Genomic DNA, 13,535 nt, shown 5'->3' on the forward strand with positions numbered 1-13,535 from the left:
GGGGTGGGGGGGGATGGAGGCGAGGGGTGGGGGGGGGGGGGAGATGGAGGCGAGGGGTGGGGGGGGGGGGGAGATGGAGGCGAGGGGTGGGGGGGGGGGGAGATGGAGGCGAGGGGTGGGGATGGAGGAGTGGGGTGGATGTAAGGGTGGGGGGGGGTGGAGGGTGAGGGAGGTGAGGGGTGGGGGATAGAGGCGAGGCTGGACGAGTGGGGGGGTGGGGGGGGGGAGAGAGAGCGGTTATGGAGTTGGATAAGTGGGTAAAAGCCCAGGGCCTAGCCCTGTTCCTTCACAGCCGCTTTCTACAGTGGGGTGCAGCAATACGATGCTTCCTTTCTCTCTCTGCCAGCCCCACCGGCCAGAGTTACTCTACCTTCCCTCAGAAACTGCGCTCAGTCCCTGGAACCCAAGCTGCCGCCTCGCGGCTTCAGCTCCACCGGAAGTGCCGGGGCCGGTTTCAGGTCACAACCCCGGAACTAATTGTATTAAACCGCGTTAAGAGAATGATATTTGTTATATATAAATTATATTATATATAAATTAGATATATTATAAATATGAATAATGTGGAACTGGTCTGTGAAACTAACGTCCGCATTCTCGATCCTTTCGTGAAGAAGTTTAGAGGCTGTATGAAAGCTTGCACCTCATTGGTGCAGACTGTGGATCGTCATAAAATGGAATTGTAGCTTTGTGGTGTATCAGTCGAAGACTTATTCGATTTAATGCGCAATTTTGACTTCAAAAATTAGAAATGTTATTGTCAACACCCCAGTCTCTCTGCCGCTTCTCTCTCCCGCTTGAGAAAGTTAAAAGGCCTCTTGGAAATTTCAGCCAGTCAGCTGCCGCGTTATATACGCGACCAAAGCCGGTATCCATTATTTCCGGTGACGGCCGGGATTTTATCCAATCAGTTGCCGTGTAACATACGTGACCAAAGACGGGAACGTCATTTCCGGTGCGGGCGGGGATGCCAGCCAGTCAGCTGCCGCGTAACTTGGCCGTCCGATGCCGGTGTCATCATTTCCGGTGGGGAAGGAGGCGGTGACTGGGATTGCCCGTGATGTAACTTCCTCTTTTAGGTGGCCGGCGATCGAGAGGCGACATGAAGGCTTCGGGCACCGTAGGTGTAGCGAGTAAAGCAACCCGCGGCGGTGGCGTGAGGCTGGGGCTAATGTCCTCAGGAAAGGCGCTTGTGCGCCGTGGGGGATGTTAGAGGGCTCTGCCGGCTCTAAAGTTATCTGTGATGGGGAATATTGTACATCTGGCTGTTTAGAGGAGGGATCTTCAACATGGCGGCGCTGGCTGGGGTGGACTGAAGCCATGTGCTGTTTCGGTGCAGGAGGAGGGAGTGCACCCCAATGCTGCAGCTAGGGCCAGTTTTCTATGCAGGGTGGGGGGGGAAGATATGGATCTAATTTAACAAACCGTGCATAAATTTATAAATCAGAAGAAACCCTGTATCAAGTGCAAAGTTGTTACTCAGGCAAGGCTGCAGTGCTTGGATCAATCAAAACTTTTTTTCCCTAAAGATTCTCCCTTTTTTAATTGTTTTTCATTTTTTTTTTTACAACGTTACTCGAGTTTAATCTGCACTTCAGCCCTTTAGATTGTGGAATGCAAATTGAAAATGCTCAACAGGTCAAGACAGCACCTGTCGAGATCGATACAAGTGTTATAATAATATAAAAGCAAAATACTGCAAATCTGAAATAAAAACAAAAAGTGCTGGAAATACTCAGCAGGTCGCCACAGATGCTGCCAGACTTGCTGATACAAGTGTTAAAGTTTCAGCCTGGTTCATGTCCAATGGAAAGGATCATCGACCTGAAACGTACTGAGTTATAAATACAGTGCTGGAAATACTCTGTGTGGAGAGAGAACAGAGTTAACTTTTCAGGTCTGTGACCTAACATTAGTACATTAACTAGTTTGTATTTCCCACAGATTCTGACTGGTTCTGGCATTTTTCTGTTTCTTTTCATGTAAAATTTCCAGTATCCAGCCATGTTTTCTTTTTGTGGAATTTGATGTAAAGGTAGAAAATTGTACTTCAGCTATCAAAAAATACTAATGAGTGGCTGTGTCCTGTAGGGACAGAGAATTAGGCTGTACTCTTTATGCTATTTAACAGGCAGTGCTGTTTACCCCAGCTTTGCACACAAACCCAAAGACATTATATTTTACTGTTTTAATGCCTTTTTTCTAGTGTGCAGAAATGAATTGTACTTTGTCGCCTTTTGAAAACTTCTGTGTTTCATAAAGTGAAATTGAAGGTACTACATGGTTTGTCATGGGGGTATGTAATATATTTGTTATGTATGGTATTTTAATATATATTTTGCACATATTTCAGCTTAAGGAATACAAGGTGATTGGGCGACGCCTGCCCTCACCTAAAGAGCCCAACCCTGCCCTGTATCGGATGCGCATCTTTGCTCCAAATCATATTGTTGCCAAGTCTCGATTCTGGTACTTCATTTCATTGATGAAGAAGTTGAAGAAGTCTGCTGGTGAAATTGTCTATTGTGGACTGGTAAATTTGTTTAACTGTTTAAAAACTGTTTGATCAATTTTCCAATATGAAATACTTTAGTGTTGTGTTCCAGGCTGAACATATCAATCCAGAGCACACTTAAGAGCTTTTAAAACTTGTTAACTTCCCAGTTGCAATTTTTATTCTACTACCTTTGGTCTTCTAGCAGTCTAATACAAAATACATGGATGATTTGGCTATCATTTTAGTCCAGGTGCAGGAAAATTTGCCCTTCATAACCAACTTGTGCCCCCACAGCATTTGGGTTGGATTTACGAATTGTAGAATACATATGCTATGAATCTATATGCTAGCAGATGGATTTGCTAAGTCTTCAAATAACCTGTAGCTTATAGTGGTTCTCAAAAGTTCCAACGTTTATCTGTTCTCTGGGGTTTATATAGAATGTAGATAAGGGTATTGCAGCTATGAGGAAAGATTGGGTAGGCTAGGGTTTTTCTTAGAATAGAGGACGCTGAGAGGTGACTTAATTGAGTGGTCTAGAGAGAGTAGACAAGAAGGACCTGTTTCCCTAGTGGAGAGGTCAATTACCAGGGGGCACAGATTTAAGGTGATTGGTAGAAGGATCAGAGGGGACATGAGGAAAAACATTTTAACCCAGAGGGTAGTGGGTGACTGGAATTCACTGCCAGGATCAGTGGTGGAGGCAGAAACCCTCAACTCATTTAAAAGGGACTTGAACCTGCACCTGAAGTCCTGTAACCTGCAAGGTACTGGAAGGTTGGATTAGATTGGGCGGCTAGTTTTTTTCAGCTGGCACAGACACGATGGGATGAATGGCCTCGCTCTGTGCTGTAACTTTTCTCTGGTTTCTGCCTTTACAACCCATTCAGACAGTGTTCCAGATCACCACCACCCTCTGGGTGAAGAACATTCTCCATCTCCCCTCTGATCCTTCTACCAATTACTTTAAAAATCTATGATCCTCCCAGTTATTGCTAAGAGAAATGGGTCCTTACTATCCACTCTTATCTAGACCCCTCATAATTTTATACATCTCAATTACATCTCCCCTCAACCTCCTCTGTCCCAAAGGAAACAACCCTAGCCAATCTTTCCTCAGCTAAAATTCTCCATTCTTGGCAACATCATTGTAAATCTCTGTACCCTGTAACATGGTCACATCCTTCTGTAATGTGTCTAGAACTGTGTGCAGTGCTGCGGCTGTGGCCTGACCATTGTTTTATACAGTTCTAGTTTAACTCTATTCCCTAGCTTTTGTATTCTGTACCTTGGCTAATAAAGGAAGGTATCCCGTATGCTACCTTAACCACCTGTCCTGCCACCGTCTCCTTCGATAAGGTGTCACATGAGGTTATTACACAAAATTAGAGTTCTTGGGAATGGGGGTAATATGTTTGCATGGATTGAGAATTGGTTAACAGACAGAAAACAGAGTAGAAAAAAATGGGTTATTAGCGCACTTGTTGTGAGTACACCCTGAATAACATACTCAAACCAATATATAGTACCACACAAGGTCCTGCAAAATGAATTTAGGGAGCTAGGTAGCAGATTAAAAAGTAGGACTTCAAAGATTGTAATCTCTGGGTTTCTCCTGGTGCCACAGGCTAGTGAGTATAGGAATAGGGGGTTAGAGCAGATGAATGCATGGCTGAAGAGATGCTGCAGGGCGGAGGGCTTTAGTTTCCTGGATCACTGGGCCTATTTCTGGCAAAGGTGGGATCTGTACAAGTTGGACGGGTTACACCGGAACGGGACCAGCATCCTTGCTGGGAGGTTTGCTAGTGCTTGTGGGAGGGGGTGGGTGGGATATAGAGTGGAAGCACAATAGGGGGTGATGTACAATCAAATATAGAAGAGAAGCTAAGTCAGTCTGGAGGGCAGAGTAAATATAGACCTGTTAAGGCTCAAGCAAATAATGCAGGGCTAGATTGTATCTATTTTAATGCAACGAGTCTTACTAGTAAGGCAGATGAGTTGAGGGCATCGATTCACACTTGGGAATGTGATACTGCTATCACTGAGACAAGGGCAGGACTGGTAGCTCAATATCCCAGGGTATAGAATCTTCAGACGTGGTAGGGGAGGGGGTAAAAGAGGAGGTGGCATTGCACTGTTGATTAAGGAATCAATTACTGCAGTAAGGAGGGATGATATCTTAGAAGGTTCCTGTAATGAGGCCATATGGGTAGAACTTAAAAACAAAAGGGGCAATCACTTGGCTGGGAGTGTACTACAGGCCTCCAAACAGTCAGGGAGAGATAGAGGAGCAGATATGTATGCAAATCTCAGAGGTGCAAAAATGATAGGTTAATAATCAGGGATTTCAACTTACCCTATATCAGAGGGGATAGTAGTGAAAAAGGCTTAAAGGGGGCGGAATTCTTCAAGTGCATTCAGGAGAGCTTTATGAGCCAGCACGTAGAGTCCTACAAGAGAAGGGGCAGTACTGGACTGAATCCTAGGGATGAAGCCAGAGAAGTGGTAGAAGTGTCAGTGGGAAAGAGTGGGGCCCATTGGGGATCAGAGAAGCAATCTGTATGTGGAGCCGGAGGACATAGGTGAGGTTTTGAATGATTACTTTTCATCTGTACTCACTATGGAGAGGGACGATGGTAGATGTAGTGATCAGGGAGTGGGATTGTGATATACTTGAACAAATTAGCATTGAAAAGGAGGAAGTATTAGCTGCATTAGCGGGCATAAAGGTGGATAAATCCCCGGGCCCAGATGAGATGTATCCCAGGCTGCTAGGAGAGGCAAGGGAGGAGATAGCAGGGGGCTCTGACACAAATTTTCAAATCCTCTCTGGCCACAGGAGAGGTGCAAGAGACTGGAGGACAGCGAATGTACCATTATTCAAGAAGGGTAGTGGGAATAAACCAGGTAATTATAGGCCTGTGAGTCTAATGTCATTGGTAGGGAAATTATTGGAAAAAATTCTGAGACAGGATTAATCTCTACTTGGAGAGGCAGGGATTAATCAGAAATAGCATTTTTTTTTCATTCATTCATGGGATGTGGGCGATGCTGGCCAAGCCAGCATTTATTGCCCTTCCCTAATTGCCCTTGAGAAGGTGGTGGTGAGCTGCCTTCTTGAACCGCTGCAGTCCATGTGGGGTAGGTACACCCACAGTGCTGTTAGGAAGGGAGTTTCAGGATTTTGACCCAGCGACAGGGAAGGAACGGCGATATAGTTCCAAGTCCGGATGGTGTGTAACTTGGAGGGGAACTTGCAGGTGGTGGTGTTCCCATGTATTTGCTGCCCTTGTCCTTCTAGTTGGTAGAGGTCGCTGGTTTGGAAGGTGCTGTCTAAGGAGCCTTGGTGCGTTGCTGCAGTGCGTCTTCTAGATGGTACACACTGCTGCCACTGTGCTTCGGTGGTGGAGAGAATGAATGGCACACCATCTACAAACAATCAAGCGGGCTGCTTTGTCCTGGATGGTGTCGAGCTTCTTGAGTGTTGTTGGAGCTGCACCCATCCAGGCAAGTGGAGAGTATTCCATCACAATCCTGACTTGTGCCTTGTAGATGGTGGACAGGCTTTGGGGAGTCAGGAGGTGAGTTAGTCGCCTCAGGATTCCTAGCCTCTGACCTGCTCTTGTAGCTACGGTATTTATATGACTACTCCAGTTCAGTTTCTGGTCAATGGTAACCCCAAGGATGTTGATAGTAGGGGATTCAGCGATTGGTAATGCTGTTGAATGTCATGGGGAGATAGTTAGATTCTCTCTTGTTGGAGATGGTCATTGCCTGGCACTTGTGTGGCACGAATGTTACTTGCCACTTTTCAGCCCAAGCCTGGATATTGTCCAGGTCTTGCTGCATTTCTACACTGACTGCTTCAGTATCTGAGGAGTCACAAATGGTGCTGAACATTGTGCAATCATCAGCGAACATCCCCACTTCTGACCTTATGATTGAAGGAAGGTCATTGATGAAGCAGCTGAAGATGGTTGGGCCTAGGACACTACCCTGAGGAACTCCTGCAGTGATGTCCTGGAGCTCATTTGATTGACCTCCAACAACCACAGCCATCTTCCTTTGCGCTAGGTATCACTCCAGCCAGCAGAGTGTTTTCCCCCTGATTCCCATTGACCTCAGTTTTGCTCGGGCTCCTTGATGCCACACTGTCAAATGCTGCCTTGATGTCAAGGGCAGTCACTCTCACCTCTTGAGTTCAGCCCTTTTATCCATGTTCGAACCAAGGCTGTAATGAGGTCAGGAGCTGAGTGGCCCTGGCGGAACCCAAACTGAGCATCACTGAGCAGGTTATTGCTAAGCAAGTGCTTGTTGATGACACCTTCCATCACTTTACTGATGATACAGAGGAGGCTGATGGGGCGGTAATTGGACAGGTTGGATTTGTCCTGCTTTTTGTGTATAGGACATAACTGGGCAATTTTCCATATTGCAGGGTAGATGCCAGTGTAGTAGCTGTACTGGAACAGCTTGGCTAGGGGGAGATCATGTCTAACAAATTTGATTGAATTTTTCGAGGAGATGACTAGATTGTAGATGAGGGTAAAGCAGTTGATGTAGTCTACATGGACTTCAGTAAGGCTTTTGATAAGGTCCCGCATGAGAGATTGGTTAAGATGGTAAGAGCCTGTGGGATCCAGGGCAATTTGGCAAATTGGATCCAAAATTGGCTTAGAGGCAGGAGGCAGCGGGTAATGGTCAAGGGTTGTTTTTGTGAATAGAGGCTTGTGACCAGTGGGGTCCCGCAGGGATTCTTACTGTTTGTAGTGTACACTAATGATTTAGACGTTAATATAGGAGGTATGATCAGTAAGTTCGCAGACGATATGAAAATTGGTGGTGTCGTAAGTAGTGAGGAGGAAAGCCTTAGATTACAGAACGATGTAGTTGGGCTGGTAAAATGGGCGGGGCAGTGGCAGATGGAATTTAATCCTGAGAAGTGTGAGGGGATGCATTTTGGGAGGACTAACAAGGCAAGGCAATATACAATGGGTGGTAGGACCGTAGGGAGTGCTTGTCCATTGATCACTGAAGGCAGCAGCACAGGTAGATAAGGTGGTTAGGAAGGCATGTGGGATACTTGCATTTATTAGCTGATGCACAGAATATAAGAGCAGGGAGAATATGTTAGAGCAGTATGAAACACTGGTTAGGCCACAGCTGGAGTACTGTGTACAGTTCTGGTCACCACACTATAGTAAGGATGTGATTGCACTGGAGAGGGTGCAGAGGAGATTCACCAGGATGTTGACTGGGCTGGAGCATTTCAGCTATGAGGAGAGACTGGATAGGCTGGGGTTGTTTTCCTTGGAGCGGAGAAGGCTGAGGGGAGATATGGTTGAGGTATACAAAATTATGAGGGGCGTTGATAGGATAGATAGGAAGAATCTTTTTCCTTAGCTGAGGGGGGGGGGGGGTCAATAACCAGGGGGCATAGATTTAAGTTAAGGGGCAGGAGGTTTAGAGGGGATATGAGGGGGAAAAAATTCACCCAGAGGGTGGTTGGAATCTGGAACACATTGCCTGAAGGGGTGGTAGAGGCAGGAACCCTCACAACATTTAAGAAGTATTTAGATGAGTACTTGAAACGCCATAGCATACAAGGCTACGGGCCAAGTGTGGGAAAATAGGATTAGAATAGATATGTGCTTGATGGTTGGCGCAGACGCATTGGGCCGAAGGGCCCGTTTCTGTGTTGTAAAACTCTATGACTCGACAAGAGCTTATTACACAAAACTAAGTCTCATGGGTTGGGGGTGATACCTTAGCATTGATTGAGGATTGGTTAACAAACAGGAAACAGTAGGACCAAACAGGTCATTTTTGGGTTGGCATGCTGACTTAAATGGGGGTCCTAGTGTAATGTATCCAAGTTTGCTAACAGTACAACGTTAGGTGGGAAAGTAAGCTTTGAGGAGAATGCAAAAGAGTATAGACCGGTTGAGTGGGCAAGAACATGGCAGATGGAATGCAATGTGGGGAAATGTGAAGTTATCCAGTTTGGAAGGAAAAAATAGAAAACCAAAATATTTTTTAAATGGTGAGACACTGGGAAATGTTGGTATTCATAAGGACCTGGGTGTCGTACACATAAAGTATTACATTAATATGCAGGTACAGCAAGCAATTAAGGCAAGTGGCATGTTCACCTTTATTACAATGGGATTGTAGAGTATAAGAATGAAATATATAAGGTATTGGTGAGACCACACCTGTCTCAATATCTTACCATTTACTGTGTATTGCCATTCCTTGCTTGCCCTCCCCAAATGCATTACCTTCCACTTCTTGGGATCGAATTCCATTTGCTACTTTTTTTGCCCACCTGACCAGTCCTCCTCTTCACTATCAACCACGTGGCTAATTTTTGTATTGTCTGCAAACTGTTCAATCATGCCCCTATGTTTAAAACTAAATCATTGGCATGTATAGAAAATTTTGTTTCCTTTCTTGCATACATAAAATGAGTGTCCCATAATTGTAGTTATTTTTAATCTAAAAGTGAAAATGTGTACTTTGTTTTTGTGCAGGTTTCATCCATTTCAGGTTTTTTAGCACTATATAACTGGGCCTACTGCACTGGGATTTGTTCTGCCACGTGCAGTCTTAATGCTTAACGTAAATATGTCTTCCGCTACAGCCTTTGAAATGAGAGTATTTTTTTTATTTTCTCTTTCCAAGTATGTCCAATTTCCTACAATACTGTTTTCCTCCAGTCTTTCACTGTCCTTGAGTTTGCCATTATGGAAACCTGATTTCACACCATGTTCCTGCTTCCTGGCATTATTTTGGTTCCTCTTTAATTACTTAATGTATTAGGGCCATGTTTCGAAAAATATGGGATATGTCTGAGATCATGTTTCCAATTCTGTTACTGTTCCAAATAATTTCCTAACTGAACTAACTGCTCAAAAATAAAGCAAGCCATGTTCACATCAAGCTGTGGATAAATAGTGTGTGAAATTTAACAGCTTTAGTGCATCATTCTGAACCATATCCCCAAAACTGGGGATATGGAAAAATAACCTCAAAGGGAGCTTTTTCTGAAATGAGTGATCTGTTTTCATTTGCATTTTGTTGAATGCTGCTAATAGCTTTGTTTAATTCTTACAGGTTTTTGAGAAGTCGCCAGCAAAAGTGAAGAACTTTGGTATTTGGCTGCGCTATGACTCTCGTAGTGGAACCCATAACATGTACAGGGAGTACAGGGACCTGACCACTGCTGGTGCCGTCACCCAGTGCTGTAAGTAGTTTCATGTTGTAAATTATAGAATATCTAGGACAAGTGACTTTTTGAAGTGTAATAATGTGGGTTATAGGCATCAAAGTTTTGGCAAGCTATTTTGATTATTTAGCTGTTAAATCTTTCTACTTACTGCACACACACAGTTCCCCTAAAAGTATTTAAGTGTTACTGCATCAGTTACTCTATTCAATGGCAAGGCTGGCAGATACTGCTTCATGGACATACCCAGGGTGGCTGTAGCCATTTCATTGAAAGGCAAACTGGATTGTGTTACATGGGTATTTTTTTTTTTAAACTGAGGAGAAAATACCTCTGAACCATACCTCATCGTGTAGCTCAGACTACCTAAATCTAAGACAGGTTGAGATATGTTCGTTTAAACTGCTTGGTCTCATGCCCACGTGGTCACAAAGGCAAAATTATTTGGGCAGGTTTGATTTAGGAAACCTTGTCATCCGGCATTAACTTGTGACCTGCTTAATTTTATCCTAGTCAAACTTGATTCTTGTGTGTATAGTATAGAAGTGCCTTATTTTTGAATATAACTTTGATTTTCTGTTAAACCCATTTTTAAAGTTCAAGCAATGGGCAGCATCATGTATATATACATGCAAGACATATTTCAATATTGAAGTATGGGCTATTCTCAGCAGTATTGAGTATCTTGCTTTCCTATGATTTCTATGTTTAACTGCTTTTGTCCAGAACTGTTTTATGAATCTGTTGGTACAATACTTGTATTTGTCTGAGCTCATTCAGTAAATATGATAATGTTTGCAGTGTAGAAGACTGAAGGTTTTAATATTTATTGCCACCTTAAAAGCAGCAATGTTAAATGGAGTGTTTTTAGTGATTGCTTTGCTTGTACTGCAGATGCAAAACTGATAAACGCTGAATTCATTGTAAACAAATGCTATAAAGGACAGAAAAAAAGTCTTGTTTCTGGGTTGTGATTTTGTATTTGTCTAATTGTGTACTCCTCTGTCATAGTCTTTAGACAGTGGTAATACAGTACTGCACAACTAGGGAAGTATCTGGATATGCAATTCATATTCTGTATTTAAAATTTGGAAAATATTTTGTTTTGCAAGCGATTTAAAAAAAAAAAAAATGAAACTGAATTTAAAGTTAAGGGTGGTAATGTTTTGGGAAATCTATGATGGTAGGATGAAGTTGAAAGGTTTAAGAACTTGGAAGAATTCATTACCATCCCCTCACCCCCCCCAAATTTCCTAGTGATTTCCAAAAGTTTCTGTGCTGTAATTAGCACTCCTGAGATCCCCTAATCTCCAACAACTGTCCAAAGAAAAGTTGCACAAAGAATTTTTAACAAACAGAAATCTAACCTTAACCACCTGGGATTTCTTTGTAGATCCAATTTAGAAAACTGATATCTTGCAGTTTTTAGTGGTGTACCTTGCTATGCTACCATGCTTTTGTAGACAATTCTGCACACAATTTGGCAGTTACCACTTGAAACACCTTTTATTTTTATGTAACTTTAAAAAGTTTCCCAGTTTTAATTTAGTAACTGGAGTTTTGAGCATTTCTTTTTCATTTTAAATTGTGTGGGGTTTTAGTTTTATTTAATTATAATGAGTAGGAAATCAAAGAATGTAAGCTTTGACTAATTGAAAGGCTTCACTTAATTGATATGTCGCCTTTAGTTATCTGGCTTTAGTAAATAATCTGGATGGCATCAAATATAATTGGTGTTAAAAGCATCTTGGTTGAAATCTTTGGCATTAATTCTAAAAAGCATCATTCAGGGTTGGGGTAACATTTAAGCTTTTGGAAAATCCAAACAAGTTAATACAGCAGTACCTGAGCGACAATCTGTAGGTAGCATGCAATCTGGCAATCCAATGCACGTCGCTCGAGGCAGTTCAGTTCTGGTTCAGGTTATTTCCCATGGTGTTTGATATTTGTGGTCTTGGCTGTTTGACGAGAGCTATCCTTAACAGCATTGCTGCTTTGGATATATCTTAAATGCAAAGAGAAGAACTTGTTGGTATCCATAGCTAATTAATAAGAACATTTACTTCAATGTTGTTTTTGGATCATGAGGCTCCATGGTGTGTTGCTAAGTGATGTACTAAGACGGAGTTAATATACTTTATCAAAGGTAGAGGTGGTGGTTAACTGGCTTATCAAATTCCAGCTAGTCATCAGAGCCATGCTTGAGGTAATTAAATGACTGATCAGCTTGTATAAGTATTGAGGTTTCTTTATGCAATTCTTTTATAGACCGTGATATGGGAGCTCGCCATCGTGCTCGTGCTCACTCCATTCAGATTATGAAGGTAGAAGAGATCCTATCGAGCAAGTGTCGCCGGCCTGCTATTAAGCAGTTCCATGTAAGTATTGAATGAGTATACTGGTGTGATCTTTATTTGAAGATTTGAGTCTTCTGCATATAAACGCTGCTTTGTTTCTGATTCTGTTTATTAAACTATCTTCTAGAATTCCAAGATCAAGTTCCCTCTGCCACACAGAATCCTGCGTCAACAGCACAAGCCACGTTTCACCACCAAGAGACCAAACACTTTCTTCTAAAATGTATTGACTGTTGGATCTGTATGAAAATAAAAGTCTGGCTGTTGGTTTCTGGCTCCTGCATTCTTTTTAAGCATAACCAGTTTAATTTGTATGCTTATGTTTCAGTAACATCTTTATAATGTCATTGTCTCAGTTTTATTTGTGTGGGGGGATTTATGTAGCTAAATGCAGCAGTTCCTCAGCAACAGCTTCCAAGCCTGTGACCGCTGCTGCCTGGAACACCAAGGCCAGCAGACACACGGGAACACCACCACCTCCAAGATCCCCCTCCAAGTTGCACGCCATGCTGACTTGGAAACATATCACTATTCTTTCATGATCACTGGATCAAAATCCTGAAACTCGCTACTTTGGGCGTACCTTCACCACACAGATTGCAGTAGTTGAAGAAGGCAGATCACCACCTTGAGGGCAATTGGGGATGGGCAATAAATGCTGGCCTTATCAACAATGCTCACATCCCATGCATGAATAAAACGATTGGCAAGTCAGGTGGGAGTGTTGCCCAGGAGAGCTCTTTTCAAATTAGAATTAAAGATTCTTTATCTCAATGCTCACAACATTCATAAGATGGATGAATTGATAGCACAAATAGAAGTAAATGACCATGATGTGATGGCTATTAGTTAGACATGGTTGCAAGGTGACCAAGGTTGGGACCTAACTATTCAAGGGTATTTGACACTTCAGGAGGAAAGGAAAGCAGGTGAGGTGGCACTGTTAAAAGATGAGATCAATACAGTAGTGAGAAATGATCTTTGGAAGATCAAGGTGTAGAATCAGTTTGGGTGGAGATAAACAGCAACGGAAAGAACTCACTGTTGAGAGTAATTTATAGCCCCCATAACAATAGCTACAAAATACAACAGTATACAAGAAACTGGGGGCTTGCAAGAAAGGTATGGCAATTGTGGGTGTTTTTAATCTTCACGTTGATTGGACAAATCAAATTGGCAAAGGTAGCCTGGAAGATGAGTTTGTAGAGTATTCAGGACAGTTTTTTAGAACACTGTTCTAGAATCTACCGGGGCCAGGTTATTTTGGATCTTTTAATGTGTAATGAGACAGGGTTAATTAAAGGCCTCGTAGTACAGCTTTAGTCCAAACATGGATAAAAGCTGAGGTGAGAGCCATTGCCTTGAAAGCAAAGCAGCATTTGACTGAGTGTGGCATCAAGGAGCCCTAGCCAAACTGAAGTCAATAGGAATCAGGGAAAACTTCACTGGTTAG

General features: G+C 42.9%; 2 protein-coding genes and 1 non-coding gene across 4 annotated transcripts in view; 2 read left to right on the forward strand and 1 right to left on the reverse strand.

Moving 5' to 3' along the window:
• Positions 1 to 479, reverse strand: part of xpot (exportin, tRNA (nuclear export receptor for tRNAs)) — a 52,607-nt gene extending 52,128 nt beyond the window's left edge. For both annotated transcript variants that reach the window (XM_068050338.1, XM_068050336.1), the window contains exon 1: positions 371 to 479. The gene's annotated coding sequence lies outside the window, so the exon portion shown is untranslated. The remainder of the gene's footprint in view (positions 1 to 370) is intronic.
• Positions 480 to 1,027: 548 nt separating this feature from the next.
• On the forward strand, positions 1,028 to 12,350 carry rpl18a (ribosomal protein L18a). Its single transcript, XM_068050340.1, has 5 exons — positions 1,028 to 1,120; positions 2,354 to 2,533; positions 9,614 to 9,743; positions 11,994 to 12,103; positions 12,210 to 12,350. Exons 1-5 carry the CDS (start codon positions 1,103 to 1,105, stop codon positions 12,300 to 12,302), a joined length of 531 nt encoding a protein of 176 aa, XP_067906441.1. The 5' UTR covers positions 1,028 to 1,102; the 3' UTR covers positions 12,303 to 12,350.
• LOC137379917 (small nucleolar RNA SNORA68) lies at positions 2,152 to 2,284 on the forward strand. The gene has a single exon (XR_010976938.1). It is a non-coding gene; the product is annotated as a small nucleolar RNA SNORA68 (small nucleolar RNA).
• Positions 12,351 to 13,535: the final 1,185 nt, after the last annotated feature.

Source organism: Heterodontus francisci, chromosome 18, assembly GCF_036365525.1.
Source record: "Heterodontus francisci isolate sHetFra1 chromosome 18, sHetFra1.hap1, whole genome shotgun sequence".
Taxonomy (NCBI): Eukaryota; Metazoa; Chordata; class Chondrichthyes; order Heterodontiformes; family Heterodontidae; genus Heterodontus; species Heterodontus francisci.

Coding starts and splice junctions, on each gene's coding strand:
- rpl18a (XM_068050340.1), top strand. Junction 9,744..11,993: donor TGGTGCCGTCACCCAGTGCT/GTAAGTAGTTTC, acceptor ATTCTTTTATAG/ACCGTGATATGGGAGCTCGC. Junction 12,104..12,209: donor CTGCTATTAAGCAGTTCCAT/GTAAGTATTGAA, acceptor ACTATCTTCTAG/AATTCCAAGATCAAGTTCCC.